This window comes from Ochotona curzoniae, unplaced genomic scaffold (genome assembly GCF_017591425.1).
Source record: "Ochotona curzoniae isolate NIBS_2020 unplaced genomic scaffold, NIBS_Ocur_1.0 contig_1274, whole genome shotgun sequence".
NCBI classification, from domain to species: Eukaryota; Metazoa; Chordata; class Mammalia; order Lagomorpha; family Ochotonidae; genus Ochotona; species Ochotona curzoniae.
The window spans coordinates 28203964-28227011 of NW_024465023.1; the positions used below are offsets into that span (position 1 = coordinate 28203964).

The 23048-nt window shown below is 42.2% G+C and overlaps 2 protein-coding genes across 5 annotated transcripts in view; one reads left to right on the forward strand and one right to left on the reverse strand.

The window, feature by feature from the left end:
• The first annotated feature begins 17320 nt into the window (after positions 1–17320).
• KLHL34 (kelch like family member 34) lies at positions 17321–19264 on the forward strand. The gene has a single exon (XM_041002075.1). The coding sequence runs from the start codon at positions 17321–17323 to the stop codon at positions 19262–19264; it is 1944 nt and encodes a 647-aa protein (XP_040858009.1).
• A 1042-nt stretch (positions 19265–20306) lies between these two features.
• Positions 20307–23048, reverse strand: part of CNKSR2 (connector enhancer of kinase suppressor of Ras 2) — a 232610-nt gene continuing 229868 nt past the window's right edge. For all 4 annotated transcript variants that reach the window (XM_041000355.1, XM_041000362.1, XM_041000379.1 and 1 more), the window contains one exon: positions 20307–22668. In XM_041000355.1, the coding sequence (XP_040856289.1) occupies positions 22453–22668 (216 nt within the window). In that variant the 3' untranslated portion in view covers positions 20307–22452. The remainder of the gene's footprint in view (positions 22669–23048) is intronic.

The window sequence follows — 23048 nt, forward strand, 5'->3', positions numbered from 1 at the left end:
TATAACTATGAGCTTCTCTAACTTTTTGTTTAAGCCCATACAGTTATCTGGAGTTCTCTTAGTGTGATAAAGTTGGTGTATTCTGGGTGAGTATCAACTTTTTGTTTTCAAAATTTTTTTGCTTTCTCAAATTATTTGTACTTTAAAAAAATAAAGTTGCTTGTTCTGAAAAAAAAAGATTATTTTTTCTCTAAAAGAGAAAAAAAAAGTTTATTTTTTCTCTAAAAGAGAAAAAAATTAAGACAAAAGGAGGCAAAAGAGAGAAACAGAGAAATGTAAGAAAGGAAAGAAAGTAGGGAGGGAATAAGGAAGGGAGTAAATGATTAAAGTAAATAGAATACTAACAGGAGTTTATTCTGAGTGTGTAAGTGGGGATAAATTTTATTTTCTCCTTTAGACGTTCCTTTCTAAAAAATTTTTCAAAACTAGGTGTGTGCGTTACTGGGGCAGGAGATTCTAGTCTCTTCCTTTCAAGGGAAATATTTGAAGAGTAGAACTAGTATTAAATGAGAGGCTAGAAGACATTTTTGCTCTGCAAAAGAATCATAACAATGAAAAAGGCTGAGAGATAGACCGTGGTCCAGCAGCTTAAAACAAATATTTTTTAACATATTTGAAAGGCAGAACGACAGAGATGAATGCACAGCGAACTCCCATCTACTCACTGACTCAATCCCCACACGTGCAGTACAGCTGTGTCTGGGTGCAAGGCAAACCAAGGATCTGGGAACTCAATGCAGGACTCCCCTGGGGTGCCAAGGATCCAATTACTGCTCAATTACTACTGTCTCTCATGGTTTGTGTTGGCAGGAAGCTGCAGTCAGGAGATGGAATGGTATTCAAACCCACATATTTCGATTGGAAAGGAAGTAGGTTAACTGGATTTTTAATCACTGGGCCCAATCCCTCCTTCCCTTGTCTTTTTAAAAATATTCGTGCATAGGGCCCAGCGCAGTGGCGCAGTGGTTATGGTCTTCGCCTTGCACGCCCTGGATCCCATATGGGCTCCGGTTCTAATCCCGGCAGCCCCGCTTCCCTTCCAGCTCCCTGCCTGTGGCCCGGGAAAGCAGTCCAGGACGGCCCAAAGCTTTGGGACCCTGCACCCGCATGGGAGAACCGGAAGAGGCTCCTGGCTTCGGATCGGCATAGTATCGGCCGTTGTGCTCACTTGGGGAGTGAATCATGGGACGGAGGATCTTCCTCTCTGTCTCTCCTCTCTGTATATCCGCCTTTCCAATAATAAAAATATGTATAAATAAATAAAATAAAATAAAAATAAAAATAAATATTCGTGCAGACTTACTAAGGGAGCTTGTGAGTAAGTTTTACAGGGCAGGAATATAAATAATTGACTGCTAACAAGTGCTACTTTTGTTGAGGAAGCACAAACTTGCTGAATACAACTGTCTCCCCACCCCAGCCAGTACCCACCTACGGTGACAACCTCATGGAGCTCCAAGAATACGTGCATGTTAACTTAAAGCTAGTCATATAGACACATGTCTGTTTACATGCAAAATGCAATGGCCTAGAGTTTTGTCTCAGAGTTACCCTTTGAGGTTTATACCTATGAAACTTGGAGATGTTCAGATGTAAGCCTTGTGTAAATTCTAAATATTCTTCTTGTCAAAACTAAGTAAATGTCAGCTTGGAAGTTTGTGGTACTGTAACATTTTGTTTGAAAAAATGTTAAGCTTATCATAAAAAGAAATTCTTGTGAGAGGAGAAAACCAAGCTCTGTTCTATTTTTGGAAGGCCACTGACATCTGTCATGGCACTTCTGTCTCAAACAGATGTTAGAGGCTAACAATCTGGATATCAAGTCTTGATGCCCATTTCCAGTACTTTACATTGCTTCGCTATGGAAAAGTCAGTCAGTTACAAATATAAATGAAATGGATCAAATAAAAAAAATATTTTATGGACTCTGCGCACTCAAAGAAACATCAGATTCATGATGGCAGATCACAGGCAGTGGCATAGCGATAATTTTCTGTAATCAATGACTAAAGGGTCTACAAATGTAATATATTGCCAGGTGAGGCCACCAAGGAGCAGGGGGGCATCTCCTAAGCCATCACTGGTATCATTCCAAAGGAATGTGTTAGCTCAAAGAGCTAGCTGTATCTCAGAGCCCAAGAAGCTGCCTGCAGCTACAAATAGAGAAGATGATTGGACAATTCAGCATTTGGGCAAGGCCATGTGGGAAATTGTGGATTACTGCATAAGGGGCAATGAGTTTCCAAGTAGGGAGGTAGCATTTATTTCATATTTGGAGATGAATGTTTGTTGCAGCAATTTAGATATTTAGCAATTTGGAGAAACTTGGTTTGGACACTAAATACATCAAAAAACCAGTGAAGCAGCATCCATCTGGATGGTTCTGGCAGCTGATTCCCTCCTTATTTTGGGGAGCTTAAAAAAAAAAATCCTGGTTCAGTAGATCTAAACAAGCTCCAGGAATGGGCAGGCTGAACTAACTAGTAAGTCTGAAGTATTCCCTAATCAGGAAGCTTCAGCTGTGTTACAGTGAAATACTGTTCAGTAGTTTCCTAAACCACAATATGAGAAGCATGAAGAGGGTTGAGCTGTGCTCAGTCTACTGGAGTTCTGGTTACCGTAAGCAGTGGGATAATGTGAGTTTGGGCAATGCTGTATCACCTTTCTACTTATTGATCTTTCAAGACACTGTTTTTCATTAACAGCGTATGTCCTGTTCACATAGGAATCTTACTTTTTTTCCTTTTGGAGGTTTATCATACAGATAAATAAATGGCATTATGGAAGTGTCCGGGTGATTTTAGTTATTTCCAGGTAACATAGCTTGCTTTAATTTACATCCACATGAATGCTTTGATCTGATTAGTGTTACAAATAAAAGTTGGCTGAAGATGACTGTGGGGCCCTGTGTGGTAGCCTAGCAGCCAATGCCTTTGCCTTGCATGCACCGGGATATCATATGGGCACTGGTTCTAATCCCAGCAGCCCCATTTCCCATCCAGCTCCCTGCTTGTGGTCTGCAAAAGCAGTTGAGGATGGCCCAAATCCTTGGAGCCTTGCACCTGCATGGGAGACCTGGAAAAAGCTCCCGGCTTCAGATCAGCACATCACCAGCCTTTGCAGCTGCTTGAAGAGTGAATCGACAGACAGAAAATTAAATAAATAAATAAATACATAAACAAATACATAAATAGATGACCATGAGCAGGCACAGGACTCAAAGAAGCTTTACTTCATATACCAGCATGAACTGCTCACAAAGGCAGATTATTACAGTTCCTGCACATGTGGAAGTTATTAGTAAGGCCTTGCAGAAAATCATCAACTGGACAGTATGGCCTTTGAGGGCTGGACACCACCAAATTTTTGGCCATCTGTTTTTGAAATTCAAAGTATACCTGTACTACAGTATTTAATTTGAAGAAATAGAAATACACATTTTCCATATTTTCTGCAAATTCTATACAGCAGAAAAAATATTATAAGAGACACAACATGGTGGAATAGGGTAAGGGTGCGTTCAAACAGATGGAGAATCATTAGCTAGTGTAAAGCAGAGAGGCCGCGATCCAGGGAAATAAGAGAGGATAGGCCGACTGCAGACAGAAACCTGGAGACCATAGAGATGGGGAAGCAGCAGAAACAATGGAGCAGTACTGCAGTGACCAGACATCCCAGCAGCGGTCCGTGATAGGAGCTTTATTAGTGTCCAGGTGGGAAGGGAAGTTCACTGGGAACTCAGGAGGTTAACCCAGACAAAAAAACTGCCTGTTCTGCTGATTTGCTTGATTCAACCATAAGTAGAAGCAGAGTGGCAGAGCGCAAGCAGGCAGGTGCAGGAAGAGGGTGGATTTCACAGCTCTGACCCCTGCCAGTGCCCCATTGGGAGCCATTTTGTGTATTGAATAAAAGGCTGGGGTGGCGGGAGGCTAGAGGAACAACAGCAAGCTGCACATGCGCTAAGCCAGGAGTGAGATAGTTTCTGGCTTCACTACTGCATTGGTTCCACAGGGAAAACAGTACTAACACGGTATCCTGTGGATTCCACCCAAAATAGGTCTGGGTGGCCTTCAGACCTAACAACCAGCAGGTTCCAGCAAGACCATCACCACTGACAACTCAGTGAATAAGAATAGCTGGGTATCTCTAATCCTGGGCACAGCTTGAACCCAGAGTGGGAAAGAGGCTGTGAAGGCAATGATGTGGCCACAGCACAGAATCACAGGGGGTGGAAAGCGGTGAGCCAAGAGCGGGGGCTATGGAGACCATGGTAGAAAGCTAGCACAAAAGTCCAGGACTGAAACTTGCTGGAGGGTATGACACAAATGATTGCAAATGAAAAACAGTACCAAACACAATCAGTAAAACTGACCTGTAGACCAGTGGGCAACACGGCTTAGAAACCTGCCCTAAGGAGAAGAATCTGTTAACTGAAGTACAATGACCCAGAGCAAAAGAAGAGACAGAGGCACAGTGAATATTACTGATGCTTCCCCTGCAAAGGAGCAAAAACTTTCGTCAACCTCAAAGTTAACTGATGAATACTTTGAGGAAATGGGGAATAAAAAATTACAAAAGCTTGTTATAACAAGCTTCTTAGCAACAATGCGAAACACATACAAGAATTCAAGGAATTTACGGAATTTGTCACACAGGAAATAGCAACACCAAAACAAAATCAAGCTGAATTATTAGAAATGAAGGACACAACGGAGCAAATTAAAAATTCATTGAAAAGCCTCAACAATAGAATGAGTGAGGCAGAAGAGAAGCTGGGAAGAGGAACTGAGTCAAGTTAGGAAAAGCATTTAAGAATTAAGGGAAAGTATTAAAAGGCCAAAAATAAGAGTTATGGGAGTTCCAGAAGGCACAGAAAGAGAAGCTGGGTTTAAAAATGTATTCAATGAAATAAAGGAAAGCTTCCCTAATTTGGAGAAAGAATTGGAAAACTTAATACAGAAGGGGCACAGAAATCCCAATAGAGTTGACCAAAAGCAATCTTTGCCATGACACATGATAATCAAGCTCTCCTCAGTTGAATACAAGGAAAATACCTTTAAGTTTGCACATGAAAAAATCAATTGACCTATAGATGAAAGGAAATCAGACTCACAGCTGACCTCTCACAGGAAACTCTACAGGCCAAAAGAGAATGGAGTGACATATTCCAAATTCTAAAAGGAAACAATTGTCAACCTAGAATAACTTACCAAGCAAAGCTTTCCTTTGTCTTTGGAAATGAAAGAATACTCTTCCATAGCAAAGAAAAGCTGAAAGAATTTGCCTCTTCCAGACCTGCCCTAAAAATGATACTTAACGATGTTCTACCTAGAGAGAAGGGAATAGCACCTGCCAAAACCAAAGGCAAATGTGGAGAATGTCCCAACAAAACAAAAGAAGACTAAATCAAACCCCAAATGACAGGACCAAATTACTACCGATCAGTGTTACCTGGGAAAGTAAATGGCTTAACCTCATCAATCAAGAGTCACAGATTGACAGATTGGATCAAAAGACAAACACCATCTATCTGTTGCCTACAGAAGACACATTTAACCAGTAAAGATATGTAGAAACTGAAAGTGAAAGAATGGGAAAAGATGGTCCAGGCTAATGGGAAAGAAAAATAAGCTGGTGCATTATATCAGATAATATAGACTCTTATGTGAAAAATATCAAAAGAGATGAAGAAGACACCAATAATGATCAAAGGATGCATTCAGCAAGAAGAGGTCATCTTACTATTTTCTTAACATATTTTCTTTTTCATCTCTAATTTTACTTGGCTTTTCTATCTTGCTTTCCTTTGCTAGTCTGGCTAAAATTTGTTTTGCTTATCTTCTTAAAAAATGGTTCTTTCTTGTTGTAATGTGAAGTTTTTTAGTTTGAATTTCATTTATTTTGGTGTGGTTTTTATATTTTTTGTTTCCTGTACATTTTTGCTTTTTTAATAACTCCTTGAGATGCATTATTAGATCATTTATTTGATATATATATATTTAAGCACCTGATGTTATAAATGTCCCTTTCAATACTATTTTTGCTACATCTCATGAGTTTTGATATTTTTTTTAATTTTAATTTCTTCAAAAGAGTTTTTTAAAATTTCCTTAGTAATGCATAGGTTATACAGCAGAATCATTTTCTTTTTTTTTAATTTTTTTTTTAAGATTTATTTTGATTTTTTTTTTTTTATTGGAAAGGCGGATATACAGAGAGGAAGATCTTCCATCCGATGATTCACTCCCCAAGTGAGCGCAACGGCCAATACTATGCCGATCCGAAGCCAGGAGCCTCTTCTGGGTCTCCCACGCGGGTGCAGGGTCCCAAAGTTTTGGGCCGTCCTCGACTGCTTTCCCAGGCCACAGGCAGGGAGCTGGAAGGGAAGCGGGGCTGCCGGGATTAGAACCGGCGCCCATATGGGATCCTGGGTGTGTGCAAGGCGAGGACCTTAACCACTTGCGCCACTGCGCCGGGCCCCAGAATCATTTTCTTAAGGTTTTTGATTTTCATTTCTTCAGTGAACACATTAGTCATTCAGTAGCATGTTATTTAACCTCATGTCATTATAAATTTCTGTTTTTTCTTCCTGTTGTTGATTCTGTTTTATGGTGTTTCATTTAAGGGGATGTATAGTAACTGTGTAATAGAGACTACCATATCCATATGTAGAACACACAATGCAGTATGTATCGCTACTTTCAAATCAACGATAGACTCCAAATAAAACTGTTAAATATATCTTGACAATAGGATGCTGGACTCTCATGCCTACAAAGTTAGGATACACTTAAAATGCACAATGATGGAGATCTATGCTTATGAAGATCTATGCTATTGTAATAACATAAGGGAAATCAGTGGAAGGGGGGATTTTGGAAGGGAGGAAGAGAAATCCCAGACCCTATGGAACTCTATCATAAAATAATAAAATAAATAAAAAAATAAAAATTATTGTAAGATATTCTTTAATTTGCCAGAAACATCATTATTCTTTTCTGGCTTTTAATAATTGATATAATCAGGGCCCGGCGCAGTGGCGCAATGGTTAAGGTCCTTGCCTTGCACGCCCTGGGAGCCCATATGGGCGCCGGTTCTAATCCCGGCAGCTCCACTTCCCATCCAGCTCCCTACTTGTGGCCTGGGAAAGCAGTCGAGGACGGCCCAAAGGCTTGGGACCCTGCACCTGTGTGGGAGACCTGGAAGAGGCTCCTGGCTTCGGATCGGCATAGTATTGGCCGTTGTGCTCACTTGGGGAGTGAATCATGGGACGGAGGATCTTCCTCTCTGTCTTGCCTCCTCTCTGTATATCCGCCTTTTCAATAAAAATAAAATAAATCTTAAAAAAAATAATGTTCTAACCATTAAAAAAAATAATTGATATAATCACTGTAAAGTGTAGTGAAATATATTTTTACATGTGATTACTGGCTTTATTTCTATTAATCAGTATTCTTGCCTCTAAAAACAGCTATTTTAATAATATTTTCATGCAGAATTAAAAATTGTGACCGACAAACCATCTATTACACCAGGAATAATAAAAATATGAGAAAAATTATCCAGAGTCCTACAAAATATAAAATATAAATGAAAACAAAATTACTACAGTACACTGAGTTATAATAACTGACAGTATTGAGGCTCATTCCTTTCCCAACTCCTATTTGCATATTCAAGTATCTTTATATAAATACATAAATTTCACTTACATTGCACCAAAACAAACATATATTTTACTGGTTTTATTTGAGATGCATACACACACAGTGCTTCCACCTTTTGTTTCACTCTCCTCATATCCGCAATAAGCCAGGTCCAAAGTTGGAGCCAAAGTTGGACTTAGAACACTATCCAGGTCTCTCATTTGTGTGGTAAGAACTCAATTACCTGAGCCTTCCCTGAAATCAGAAGCCTGAGCCAGAAATCAACCCCGGGTACTCTGATGGGGGATGCAGGCATCTTAACCATTAGGGTAATAGCTCACTCCTTAAGCTAGGCTTTTAATTACATTTTCCAGGAACTTTTTGAAATATCCTCTATATACACTTACTTTTGAAAAAACATTGTTTTCTAATATAGGAATTCCACTTATGGACGTTATCCTATGAAGATAATCGCACAGGAATGCAAAGAGGTTTGTATGTTCATCGCAGTTTGGTTTATAAGAACATAACTGAAATTTGTAAGAGTGAAAACTGGGAAGCAATATAAATATCCGTTAGAAGAGGATTTGCTAAAATTTTCTATGTTCATACAAACACACTATGCAAACATCAAAAAGGATATATCCAGCCATGGATATATCCTTTGGGTGGGGTGTTAGGAGGATGGAAACTTAATCTGTTTGTGTTGTTTAGAGACAGGGACTTTGGAAGGTGATTGGAATTATAAAAGATCACCAGGGAGAAGCCCTGTAACTGAATCCTGGTGACTTTTATAATAAGAGATAGAGATATCAGACAATATAAACACACATGCTCCCTGTGTCTCATCATGTAATATCTTGTGCCAACTCATGCCACTATGGGATTCTGCCAACAAGAAGCCCATCACTAGATGTGGGCCCTTTAACCTCTAGAACAATGAACAAATAAATCCATTTTTTATAGACTTACCCAGCCTCAAGTATTTTGTTATAGTAACAAAAATGAGCTCATGCTGGTGGGGCTGCAGGTTGGTACAGCCTTTATGGAAATCAGTATGGAGAACACTTAAACAATTCAAAATCTGCATACCATATGATCCAGCAATAGCACTCCTAGGAATATATCCAAAACACCTGTTTCACGACAAACCAACATGCATCCCTATGTTCACAGCAGCACAATTCGTAATTGCCAAAACATGGAAGCAACCGAAATGCCCATCAACAGAAGATTGGATAAGAAAGCTTTGGTTCATCTACTCCATGGAATACTACTCAGCTATTAAAAAAAACAAAATGCAGTTCTTTGTGGCTAAATGGGCCCGACTGGAAACTATAATGCTAAGGGAAATGAGCGAATCCCAAAAGGTTAGATACCACATGTTTGCCTTAATTTAACCTATAATTTTTCTTTTTTTGTTTGTTTGGTTGTTGGTTTTTGAACCTGTCATTGATACTGTCTCAACCCATGTGTTTTGAAAAATTGAACTTGCATTATTTCTAACATATTGTTTACTCAATACTGTGTCAATTAATTCCATAAATGTTTTGTTGGGGCTTTTAACTGACTGGGACTTTACTCTGTTAGCTCTACTCTCAGACCAGAGAAGGTCTCCCCTAGAAGCCACTGAACTTATCTGGACAATAAGATGCTGGACTTTATGCTAGGTATATGCTTGCAATGAAGGAATCTCAACTGAACTTGAACTGTGGTTATGCAGCAAGGTGGAGGAATCCACTATGGGGAGAGGGTTGTGGGAAGGGTGGGGGGAATCCCAGTGCCTATAAAACTGTTTCACATAATACAATGCTATTAACAATAAAAAAAGGGGGGGGGAATTGAGTCCATTAATTAAGAATACTTAACTGGAAAACAGGGATTCAGATGTTCATATGATACTACAAAATGTGTACTGAATACAAAGATAAAATAAAAAGGTTGTGTTTATTTTCAAAAAAATGAGCTCATAAAATCTACATTCATTTATTCAGTAATGTCAATAACAAAGAGTTAAAGGAAAATTAAGACTTGAAAGTAGCATACGTGGTATGATCCCACCCATCCAAAATGATCCATCATAAATCTCTAGATACAAAACTTACTACGATGTTAATGGTTGTTGCTTCTGAATGTGCATGCTTTTGTTTTCAGGTTTCCTTCATGCTTTAAGTCAATGTTTTGAAATTTCTGCATATTTGAAATCAGATGGGAAAAATTAACAACACAGCTTATGTTGTTAGATAAAAACTCAACAATGTATTTATTATTAAATGAGTGGATGACATGGGGCTTCATATCCAGATGGACAGGGAGATGGTTGGTTTCCCTCAGTATTTTAGACTGAACACTGAAACAGAGTTGTCATTACCATATTACCATGGCTTTGTGTGCCCCTTCCAGTTATTAATGGTGGGTTATTATAAAATCAACAGGAAAAATCAGTCACATTTTTATATACTAGCAATGAACATTCTGAAAAGGAAAATAAAACACCATGGCTGAGTTTCTTGAGAATCTCTAAAACATTTGGAAACATCAACTCCTAGGCAGAATCCATTAATGCTTTAGCTTCAAAGGCAAGACTTCTGACTGATTTGTTTATCACGGTACTCTCAGTAGCCAGCACATTTCCACAACACCACAAATGCAGATTTTGAGTGAGTTAGTTGAAGTTCCACATAAGCAGCTCCTGAACTTTAGAACCATGTTCCTGAAACCTTAGCTTGCATCAAAATCCTCTCGAGGGCTTGATAAAATACAGACAGCTGGACCCTGCCCCAAGAACTTCAGATTCAGCAAGTTTGGGGTGGAAGCTGAGATTTCGGTCTCTGACAAGCCCCCAGGTAATACTGTTGGTTAGCTGAACACTCTGTCAGCAACACTGCTTCAGAGTTTGTTAAGGAAAAAACAAAACAAAACAAAACAAAACAAAACAAAACAAAACTGGCAATCCTCACCACTTCCACTCTAATTAGGTCTAGAGAATTTGACCTGATGGTCTCTGGTGGGTCCCAGGAACCTGTATTTGAACAAACTCTGCAGTCTTTGATCCTGTTTGTCCTCAAGTACACTGTTAGATACATCTCCACAGAAACTGCCCAGTAGTTCAAATCCCTCACTGAGAATGTTACCAACTGTCCCTTTGAAAGCAAGTCGGGTACAAAGCTTAGTGACGGCCAAGCCCTGGCAAACCACATACACAAACACACTGGAAAGTAGGAGCTGCCATTTGAGCTGCTTTCAAAAAATGGACATGTAGCAATTCTATGTAGGAAGGGAAGAGATTCTAGAAGAAAGCAGCTGAGCACAACTTAAAGTCATGAATGGAAGTTGGAGGTGGGGAGGAGTAGTGGATAGCAGCCACTGTGACGATTAAAGCAGAGGCTAGAACAAAAACCAATCAGTTTGACAGACCAAAGAGTTCAGATAAAACTTGCATTTAGATGGCACCTGCAGCCAGAACTTACGGGGGCAGTGTGTCTAAACTGTACATTGCTGGGTTTGAAAGAATCTTGGCATTCATTTTGGCTTTACAACAGTTTTTCAAAGAGCAGAGAGGTGGAGATTGACATATCTGGCCTTAGTGCCAAGCTGTCCCTTCAGTCCCAGTGGTGCCATTGAGAACACATATCTATCTACACCATGTGGCAATTTTGTTCTGTCCTTGTCTGCAAGCAGATGACAGTTGGCTCTTAATGAACGTAGTAAGTTTCTTATCTCCAAGCCTCAGGGAACTCTTACAAACAAGAACATTCAATTTCTCATATGTTTTCTTTCTAAAGTGGTAGGAGATCCTTGTTTATGCTGTCACAAAATTGCTCTTTGTAATTTCTACTTAATAGTCCCATGTGTGCATACTGCAACCATAGGCCCACCTCTGTTTCCTCTGGCCCTTCTGGAAGCTGAAAACAAGATCATTCAATTTCCAGGGGATTCTTTGCTCATGCTTCAGCATATTCAGCTTTTCCCCACTCTCTGTCTAAAAAGGAATGTTCTTGGTCCCCAACTCCTTTGCCTGGCTTCTTTTGACAATTTCCTGATTTTATGCAAGAGTTTCTGAAAATGTCACATCCATATAAGAAATTTAGGCTGTAGGCATTTTCTAATTGTTTTATTTAAATAAGTGTTCTTTGGGAAACATGCCCCACTAACGTGTTTTTAACACTGCCACCATGTGTAAACAAGGAATGCCAACAAACATTCCACAATATGATTTTGAGTGCTCTGATAAGGAACATAAGTCATTAATTTTTCTCCTCTAGAGTTCTGATCTCTGACTTTTTGTAGCTGACTGGTCAGCTTCTTTCTTGGGAAAATACTGACATCATATACAGAACAAGTTGTTCCTGAAAATATTGAATTCAGAATGGAGCAGAAGTTATGAACCATCCTTTGTGATGGTGGTTCTCAAAGTTCAATGAGAGAATCACAGAGAGGATTTGTTGAAGTGGACAGCTGGTTACTCTACCAGAGGTTCTCACTTAGCAGGTTTGGGGACCGGTTGAACATTTACATTTCTTCACCAGTCTCCAGGGAAACCTCAGAAGGACCACTGAGATCCATTTCTCTACTACATTTCTTGGCTGTTGGGCTCTGGCATTATGGGTTTTCAAGGAAAGAAGAACAAATTCATAACTTTTGTGTATACTGTGTGCCAGTATATATACATATATACTTCATAAACACATGATGAATTCTACTAGAGAATAGAGATTATTTGGAAGCAACCAAACTGAAATAAAAACATCAAAAAACCAGCATAGATTGGACTGTTGGAGTTACCCTTTCCATGTTGGCTTCCTTATATGAGAGAAAATATATGGTATTTGTTCTTTTGTGATTGACTCATTTCACTCAGCATAATGGTTTCTAGTTGGGACCACCTGGTTGTAAATAGAATAATTTTGTTTTTCTTAATAGCTGCATAATATTCCATGGAGTAGATGTATATGTATATATATATGTATATATACACATGTATATAGTGTATATGTGTATAATGTATATATACATATGTTTACATATATTATGCATGTATAATCTTAACAGTGCTGTAAATGTAGAGTGCAGTTTTCTTTTTTAATAAAATGACAATCACTGAATTTAAGCCACTTGCTTTAAGATCATGTAGGACAGATCTGGAGCAGGAACTTAAGTCTGACTCCAAAGCTCAATCCTTTCCCACCTACCAGGCTACTTCTTAAGTTGTTAGCTGCACCAGAATGCCCAAGTCACTCTTCATTCATTCATTCGTTCATCCATTCATTCTCTCTCTCTCTCTCTCTCTCTCTCTCTCACACACACACACTCACACACACACACTCCTACATACATGAAAATGGTCTCAGAAGAAAGTAAACATGGAAGTTTCTACCACACGTGTATTATTATTCGTAATTTTTTTTCACAATAACCTTAACGTGTCAACTTCTAATAATAGACTCTCCTCTGTAAGTTGCCAGAAGCCACGTGTTTGAAAGAGTAAGTAAATGCTAGATTAGAAAAAGTTAACTGGGCCCGGCGCGGTGGTGCAAGTGGTTAAAGGTCCTCGCCTTGCACGCCCCGGGAACCCATATGGGTGCCGGTTCTAATCCCGGCAGCCCCACTTCCCATCCAGCTCCCTGCCTGTGGCCCGGGAAAGCAGTCGATGACGGCCCAAAGCTTTGGGACCCTGCACCATAGTATCGGCCCGTTGCGCTCACTTGGGGAGTGAATCATCGGACGGAAGATCTTCCTCTCTGTCTCTCCTCTCTGTATATCCGCCTTTCCAATGAAAAAATAATAAAAATAAATCTTTAAAAAAAAAAAAAAGGTTAACCTGTGAAAACACTGTATCCTAAATATTAAGCAGGTGAATTTTAGAGTTTTGTGGTTTTTGGGAAAAGGCTTTATATAGTCTTTTTCTTCTTCAAAAGTTCATTGTGGGGTTGGTGCCATGAAATAGCAGGCTAAGCCTTTGTCTGTGGTGCCAGCATCCCATATGGGTGCTGGTTGGGGTCCCAGTGGCTCCACTTCTGATCTAGCTCCCTGTTAATGGCTTGGAAAGGCAGTGGAAGATGGTTCAAGTGCTTTAGCCTCTGCACTCATGTGGGAGACCTGGAAAGGTCCTGGTTCTTGGCTTTGGATGGCCCAGCTCTTGTCATTGTGGTCAGCAGATGTCTCTCCTATCTCTGTAGCTCTGCTTTTCCAATCATCTTTCCATCTTCATCTTGGGGCTCACAGCCTTCAGAGCTGGAGAGCCATTCATTTCTATCATTTATGACTTCCTCATCCTGTTTGGCTATAATAGCACAGATACCAGCTTAGGAATCATGTCAAAAAACAAACACATTGAAATTTCATTTAGGTTATTTAATGTTGCACAGAAATTAAAAATACTTACATTTTCATATACAAACTGAAGATACTGTTTTTTGAATATTAATAGGTACATTCCCTAAATAGGGCCTTATAAATATATCTAATATAAAATTTTTCAGTCATATTTCAGAAATATTTCAGAAATATTTCATATTTCTTGAGGGAAAACATGGTAACATGGTATGTTGGGCAGTAATAAGCATGTGCATGTTGTGTAGAACTCGATTTTCTCATGTTAAGAGTTTGATGTCAGGCCCGGCAAGGTGGCCTAGTGGCTAAAGTCGTTGCCTTGAATGTGCCAGGATCCCATATGGGTACCGGTTTTAATCCCGGCAGCTCCACTTCCCATCTAGCTCCCTGCTTGTGGCCTGGGAAAGCAGTCGAGGATGGTCCAAAGCCTTGGGACCCTGCACCCACATGGGAGACCTGGAAGAAGTTCCTGGTTCCTGGCTTTGGATCAGCTCAGCACCGGCTGTTGTGGTCACTTGGGGAGTGAATCATTGGATGGAACATCTTCCTCTCTGTCTTGCCTCCTCTCTGTATATCTGCCTTTCCAATTATAATAAATAAATCTTTAAAATAAAAGTTTGATGTCTTTCACAGCATTTTAAGTTAAATGTGATATTTTGGATCAAGCTTGAATGTACAGATCTTATGGGATAGGATTCAATTTATGCGTTAGAAACATGCTATTTAAAAACATACTTGTATGGTTTTAAGGCAATAAGGCAAGAAATGTCCTTTATAACCCTGAATATTTGGTTTAGTCTGTGTGTTGCAGGATTTTATTTTTATCATATCTGAGGTCACATAATGTAGTGGGGAGGGAGCCCTGGATTCTGGTCCAGACTCTGCAACTCAATACCGAAGTCATCCAGACAGACCGTACTCCCTCTAGCTCATTTACCTCATTTGCTTAAGAGAAAAATGAAGAGAACTGACAGGAAGGAGACAGGTTGAAGCTAAATCATCGCTTCACTCCTTCTCTAAAATGTGTTGAAGAAGGGGTACAAGCACCATGAAATAATTAATGCCCTAATGAGTGCAGAGTTTAAAACTGAAAGCAGCTCATGAGGTCATTTCCAACGTTACAAAAACAACATCTCCTCTAGCACAGCTCTTTTAGGGTGAGCAAAATCCATTTAAACCTAAAATGTAGATGTGCACAAAGTGAACCAAAAGTGGAATTTTACTTTGAACCAAGAATTTTAATGCTAAAAGGAAAAAAAAGAAACACTTCCAATCCCCACAAAAGCAGCACCTCCTCTGAACCCATCTGTGGCTCTCACATTAGGAAATCAAGTTGCAGAATTTCCAGCCTCTGGAGCTTAAGGTAGCCCGAGCTTAGCCCTTGCCTACACATTATCATCTGACTAATTTAAGTCTTGCCATGGTGCTGTCTTTGACAGTAAAATCATTTTAACAGAATTACTTCTAATTGGAGACCTTGTCAGTAGCACTGGCATAACCGGATGGAAAATGACTGAATGTTACCGTTTCTTGCACTTGTTTTCTGCTAGGAAAAGCAGGCTTAAAGTGTCAGAAACACAAATTATTTGAGATGCCCTCAAAAGACTCCCTGCAACACAATGCCAGAGAGGTTGCCTCAGAAAATAAAAAATCAATTGTAGATGAAAGCAAAACACACAGAAAACCTGAAGTTGGCAGGAAAGAGTAGTTACCCGCGCGTGAATCATTCAGTTAAGAGCCGGACACAGGAGATGGAGTGATGCTTTCTGAAGAGCTTAAGGTCGGGGGGTTGTTGCAGCCATAATTTCGGCGCTGAGAATTTCTTGCAAAAATAACGTCACCAAGGAGGTCCCTGCACAACTAGAGCTCTATTGAGCAACTTTATTGGCCATTACCTTTTCATAACACTGAGGTGTAGCAGACAACCAAAATATCAGAGAGCGTGGAAAGTGGGAAAGAAATGAGAACCAATTATTTTACTAAAGGGTGTCCTTGCTGTGAAGGCATGGGTCTGGCAGGGTTCAACAGTAAGAAGGGGAGCAACTTTGCTGTGGATGGGGAACACGAAGATCAGCGGGGGGTGGGGTGGGGTGGGGTGGTGCTAGCTGCTTCGGGGTGGGCGCTGAGTAACTCCAGCATCTGACAAAGATGAGTCCAGGTGAGGGGTGGGTTACCCAATGCCATTGGCACGGAGCCACGGAGCCACGGAGCCCCGGATTCACTGGGCGTGGTTCTCACCACAAGCTGGTCTGCCCCCGGTGCCCTCCAGGGTGTCAATGTGCAAAGTTACCGCTTAATCCGAGCGCCTGCAGCACTAATTAGGTCCTTCTCAAAACAGAAAGCTGAGCCGGGGGCTTCTTCCCCAGGCACAGACAAACCGGGAAATCGACACTCCCTGGTCCTGCCGGGACGCCCCCTTTCAGACATCAACCAGGGTCTGGAGAGCTTCACGTCTCTGCAGCGAACTCTATCCCTGAGTCCTTGGTGCGGCTCCCTGGACCCCCTAGGGAGCGGCAGCCAGTCGGGCCAAGGCACCAGCCCCAGGTCGCTCGCTCCCGTGCCCTAGTCCAGGCCGGCAGTCTCGGAGTGGGGCGGGGCGGGGTGCTCCGGAGTGGCCGGCCGCGGCGGTGCGCTATTCTTGTCTTGGTGAGCTACCGGCATGTTATGTGCGGCGCCCAATCACGCCTTTAACCCGTCGCACTGACCCATGGCCCCCCACCCCCCGCTAATCCCCCAGGCTATGATTTGATCCTCTGCGCGGAACAAACTCACCCCCACCCCTTGCCCTGTAACCAGTTGTCCCCGAGGTCTCGCGGGTGTCCACAGAACTAGTCCTCCTGGTCTGCCCTCGGGTGGCTGGATCCCTTGACCTGCACTGCCGGGACGTCTCGCGTCCGGGCCTCATCTGCGCATCTGGGCCGTCAGAGATCCAGCACACCTCGTAGTCCACTGGCAGCTCGGCTGCTCCAGGTGATGGTGCAAGGCCACCACCGCCCCTGGCGCGCAGGTATACGAGCTCCTATTCGAGCCGACGACGACGGAGCTTTGGAAAACGCACTGGCAGCCTCTGCAACTGCTGAGACCAAGCACCACACCCCGCAGAAGTCTCCAAACTCTGCGCCCGCCACTACCAAGTGTTTCTGGAAACACTTCTCGGAACAGATTTGCTCTGGGAGGTGCAGAGGACGATCCGTGGAAGGAGCTCTAGACTTTAAGCTGAGCCGACAAAAACGGGCTCCCGTTAGGGGCTCAGAGGGTCGCTCAGTGTCTGGTCCCGGGATGCCTCCAGCGGAACCCGGCTGGCCCCAGTCCCAGCCTGACTGCTTCCCACCTGGAGCATCATGAGTTACTTCCTGTCTTACTGCAAAGCTCATGGAAGCTCGCTGCTCACCGGGTACCAGGCCCTGCGTGCCGAGGGCTTCCTGTGCGACGTAATATTGGAGGCTGAGGGAAGTGAGTTCCCTGCGCACAGGTCGCTCCTGGCATGCTCCAGCGACTACTTCAGGGCCCTGTTCAAGAGCCACACCCAGGAATCCAGGGCGCGAGTGATTCACCTGCAAGTGCCTTCGGCAGCCGGTCTGCAGCGCCTGCTGGACTTCATCTACACTGCCTGGCTGCCACTCTCCATGGACACCGTGGAGGATACTCTGGAGGCTGCTAGCTACCTTCAGGTCACTGAAGCCCTGGGGCTTTGTGCCCGCTACCTGGAGCGACAGCTGGCTCTGGAAAACTGCTGCTTTGCAGCCAATGTGGCTGCACGTTTTGGCCTAGTGCACACGCTGGACACAGCTGAGCGGTGCATTGTGCGCCACCTGCGGGAGCTGCTAGCTAGGGGCGCGGGCCCCGCAGGGCTGCTAGAACTTAATCCTGGGTCTCTGAAGGCCGTGCTGGGTGCCTCCGAGGTGGCCCAGGTGCCAGAGGCCTGGCTGCTGGGCCTGGCCCTGGCCTGGCTGCGGCAGGAGCCTGCTGTGGAGCGCTTGGCTCACTGTGCAGAGATGCTCCAGCTTATCCGCTTTGGCCTAGTACCAGCCAGCATACTGCGGCGCGTGTACTCCGGCTCAGGCCTCACACTGCCTGCCCGAGTCAAGGGCCTCATTATCCAAGCCCTTAATTACCACATGGCGCCTTCCCGCCAGCCTCTCATGCAGGGCGAGCAGACCAGCATCCGGAGCCCCCAGACACACATCTTGTTGATTGGGGGGCGAAGGGCGAGGGAGGCCATGACCGAACAGGCCGCGGCTCCGGCGGCCAGACGCCCGGTTGCCGCGGTAGAGCCTGAGGAGGTGGCCGAGGAGCAGGAGCGGGAGGGAGAGGAAGAGCTGGAGGAGGAGAAGGAGTGGGAACTCACCCAGGAAGTGGTGGCCTTCGATGTGTACAACCACCGCTGGCGGAGCCTCACCAAGTTGCCGGCACCGTTGCTGGGCCACTGCGTGTGCACTCTGGGCAACTTCCTGTTTGTCCTGGGCGGGGAGAGTGCTTCCGGCAGCGCCCCCTCTCCCCAGGCTGAAGGCCGGTGGGCAGTCACGGCCCAAGTGCACCGTTATGATCCTCGCTCTCAGGCTTGGGCTGCTGTGCCTGCCATGCAGGAAGCGCGGGCCTATTTCTGGTGTGGAGTTGTGGGTGAGAGCCTCCTGGCCGTCGGGGGCCTGGGTGTGGGCGGCGAGGCCCTGGCTTCCGTGGAGATGTACGACCTGCGCCGGGACCGCTGGACGCCAGCTGGGACCCTGCCACGGGCGTTGCACGGCCACGCGGGGGCTGTGGGGGAGCGTGGTGTTGTGTATGTGTCTGGGGGTAAAGCAGGGAGAGCTGAAGGCAGCACGAGCAGCCTGCGGGACTTGTACGCCCTGGACCCTGGGGAAAGGGTATGGAGCAAAAGGGCACCTATGGGCACCGCCCGCTTTGGGCACCACCTGGCAGTACTGCGTGGCAAAGTGTTCGCCTTTCTGGGTCAGTTCGAGCCCTTCTCTGAGATTGAACGCTACGACCCTGACTCGGACCAGTGGACTCGGTTGCGTCCACTACCCTATGATCGTTTCTGCTATGGGCTGGCTGTGGTGGAGGAGACGGCGTTGCTACTAGGTGGCCTCAAGTGGCGGGACTCACGCCAGGTGCCTACCTGCAATGTGGTGGGCTACGACCTTGACCTGGACCGCTGGGAGGACATAGGCTGCCCACTGCCTTGGGCCTGGAGCGGCCTACAGTGCGCAGTGTTGCAGCTGGCTGAGAGTGCAAACCAAGAGAGGGAGGTAGAGCTTGGAGAGGCACTTGATTTAGTGCTGGGCTAAATGTGTAAGCGCAGCCTCAAAGTTCTCCTTAACTTGGCGCAGGGAGCAACAGACAGCCTTTTCCAAGAATGAGACTCTGGGGTCAGTGTGGCTTTTGAAGGCTTCAGGTGGCAAATAAGGTCTTGGCCAGAGAGGAACAGTTCTCCTTGAACTGGGAATATGAGGTGGTGTAGGTCAAAGAGGATATACAATTCAGCTTCAGTGAGCTGGTGATTTTTAGATAAAAAACCACACTGGACCAGAGATGGATTTTCAGAAAATAAAATGACCTTATTTTTCCTCTTAAAGTGTTTCCCTAGGTACTAAACTGTTGTTACTTTTATGCCACCCCTCCAAAAAAAAAAAAAAAAAAAAAACCAGAAAAAAAAACCCACAAACACTAACACAACTTGAAAAAAATGTGCAAGAACTTGGATATAAACCCCAGAAAATTGTTGGCTATAATTGCCATAATAAATAGTTCTGGAAGATGGTATTATCTGAAAATAATAGTGACGGGTAAGTGCCTTGGTTAAATAGTATGGCATCCCTGCATGGCGTACTATGACTGTATAACTGAGAAAGGGCTATAGAACTGAGAGGGGTTAAAAAAAAATCTCTAAGACTATTTTTAAAATTTGTTAAACTTCTCTGTCTAATCTTCACCCTAGTTTGTTTTTGTTTAGCCGTTTGGCAGCTCATCGGTTTTAACTCCTTTTTTTTTTTTTAACCAACCCTTAGCCATGGTGGGCTATATGTAAAATAATAATAGTAAACTTATTTTATGTGGCTATCATTGCTTATCCAAAAGAATCACAGAAAAAGGAAAGAAGCAGGTGAAGTTTTAAAGTACATATCGGGCAAATGGGAAACCCGCTTGACTTTTCTGGGTTTCAGAGAGAGGATGCCTGTATGTATTGAACAGGTATTCCTTCAGGCTTGTGGCACCAACAGGGTGGCAAAGTGAGAACTTGTAACTGGGGTAGGGGAAGTAGGTGGCTGTGTGTTGAGATCACAAAGCAATGTGCTAAGGGCTTTGCATGAATAAAGTAAGTGCTTTGTAAGGATTCATTAAAAGCTGAATTTATTTGACTTCATTTTACAGTGCTGCCTCTCAGATTTGAAACTAATGCAATAAAATGTACAGATATATAGTGGTAAAAGGTGTCTTCCATGCTAGGCTAGCCACAAGTCTTGTAAAATTCATTAGTTTAATTTTTACCATTTAAAACAACAGAGCTGACTTTACAAAAGTAAAAGCTGCTTAAAAGCAACAGAGCTAGTTTTCCCATCAACTGCTTACTGTTTACAGGTCAAACCTGGCCACTGTATACACAACACATCCATCAGGTACAGATATTTTTAAGTGAACACAACATTTGGTCTACTAAACATCAATAAGTCTAAACACCTGTAACAAGCACACTTCATTTTTAGGACAAAAAGGGTTTTTTTTGTTTGTTTGTTTTACATATACAAAATTCCACAAATTTAATGTGCTGTCAATATTCATGCAGTAAATAAACGCTTTTACAAATAGGTTTTTTAAATGATAAAAATATTACACTGGACCCAAAATTCCATACAAACATTAATACATGATTTCTCATCCATTTTGACTAAATATAGGATTACTGAAAATGTGCTGTAGAAAGGCCACTCTCCTGTACAGTTGTGCAAAGTCTGCAAAACGATAGTGATTCAATGGTGGTTTCAAAAGCAAAGAAAAAGATCCCCGTTGTGGAGTTTTTACTTTCTCCTCTACAGCAAAAATAGTCACTGGCATATATCTGAACTCTTAAAGATGTAAGTACATTCACTGAGCTGTACAGGCAACAGTATAAAGCTGATTAGATTTTAGGATAGAGAATAGTAAAGGAGGGTCCCTTCCTCCTCCTGAAAAACAGCAAATTGTGACGTGTACGTTATGCAGCCAGACACTAAAAAGCAGCACAGTCATTTTCATGCTGTGATCACTTTCAAAAATGAGACGCTTATAAATGGAAATATATGAAGAGGACTTTTTCATAGACTTCATCCACTCTATAGAACAATGATGCTGGGAAAAACTTCTAAATTGTTTCTGTCAGATAGTTCAATGTGACATCTCTTTGAGTGACCATTACTCTCATATTCCTTAGGAGAGAATGTACGTTTTTATTTTCAACATTGTTTCCTACATGATAAAACATATCAGCCTGTAACCATATTTTACTTCCCTGTCTAAAATATATTTACGTAAGTTTAACTAATGGACAAGGGAGAAAATTGAAAACTACCTGGAAAGTTGACTAATTTCAGTTTATACCTTGTTTTTTAAGAGTTAGCATTTAAAAATATGAGTTTGGGTTGAAATTATATATATATCTGTTAGCTGCCTTTCTGGGTGAGTTAAGTCTGTTTTTAAAAAATCCATTCTCAAATTCTTCTGTACACAATCAGCATTTCATCACTACAAAAATAAAGGAAGATTTAAACCAAGAAAATAAAGCAGCTCTATCTTCAGTTTTGGTCTTAGTTACAAAAACATCTTACAAAGCTTTGCCCTGATACACCATTAAGTGTTCTCATAGATTTGGGATAGTATTTCCATTAACTAGCTTTCACAAGTTAATAGACTATTAAGACGAATATTAGATACCTGAACTTTTCTTATATCAATATCAATGCTCTTCTATTTTGCTCAACTCTTGTATGCACACCTACATTTCACAAAAATAAAACTACAGCATTAAACTTTGTGCAATACTTAAGAAAATTCTTAGAACATTTTAATAAATATAAAAAAGGTTTAAATTCTTTCCCACCCACAAGGATATCTGCACCTGAAAAAATGTGAATTACTTTGAAGTCTTGTTTATATAAAACTAACATAAAGGGAGAAAAGATGACCTTAGATAGAAAACTGCCTTTTTGTGGCTTCACTATTTGAAGACCACCTATATTCAGAGTTGTTTGCAAAAGTTAATTGTAAGTCTTTAAAGACAGTTGATTTTGCACATGGTAAACATAAGCTGAGCACTGACTGCATATAAAATATACAAATGCTCATTAAAGACAGTGGTATTGTGACCATACATGATTTGCTTCATACAGTTTGTGGTAACATTAAAGTATAGCTTGTCAAGTGTCCCACACAGATATAAAACTACCATATGTACTTGCTCACAGTACCAGCAGGTACTGGATGGCCTGAAGGCAGAATACATTTACACATGCGTTTCGATGTATGAATGAGTGTGTGTTAGAGAGGAAGTGATTACATCTACTTCAGAAGAAATACTTAATGGATCATTTGAGGTGGTGTTTTGACAGATATCCAAGAAAAGGTCGAGGTACATCTGCTTCCATTGTTGGAATTCCTTAGAAGTCAAGTCTGGATTGTCTAGGACTTTGTCGATAATGGCAACCTCCCCTTCTCTGGCCTGAAAAAAAAAAAAAAAAGGATTTAGCAGTTAAGGTAGGAACAAAGTTTAAAATAGATAGTTAATAGGAAAGAAAATCCAAAGTTTTTTAACAAATGGCTTTGGCATAGCATACTGACACTCAGGTATTTAGATTCTACAAAACAAGGGGTCCTTGGCATTGACCAATCTCAAACAGTTTGTTCTGTTCCTCAACTCTCCCTGTGGAAACTTTGCTCATGTTTAAGGAGCTGTTTAAGTGTTCACTCATTTCTTGAAACATTCCTTAAATAATCATAAAAAGTGTGTAACTCAGTGTCTAATTCTACTACTGCCAAACACTTACTGCATTCTGTCTCTTGTATGAGAAACCTTTGGATGTTTTCCACATCTTCTGCTTG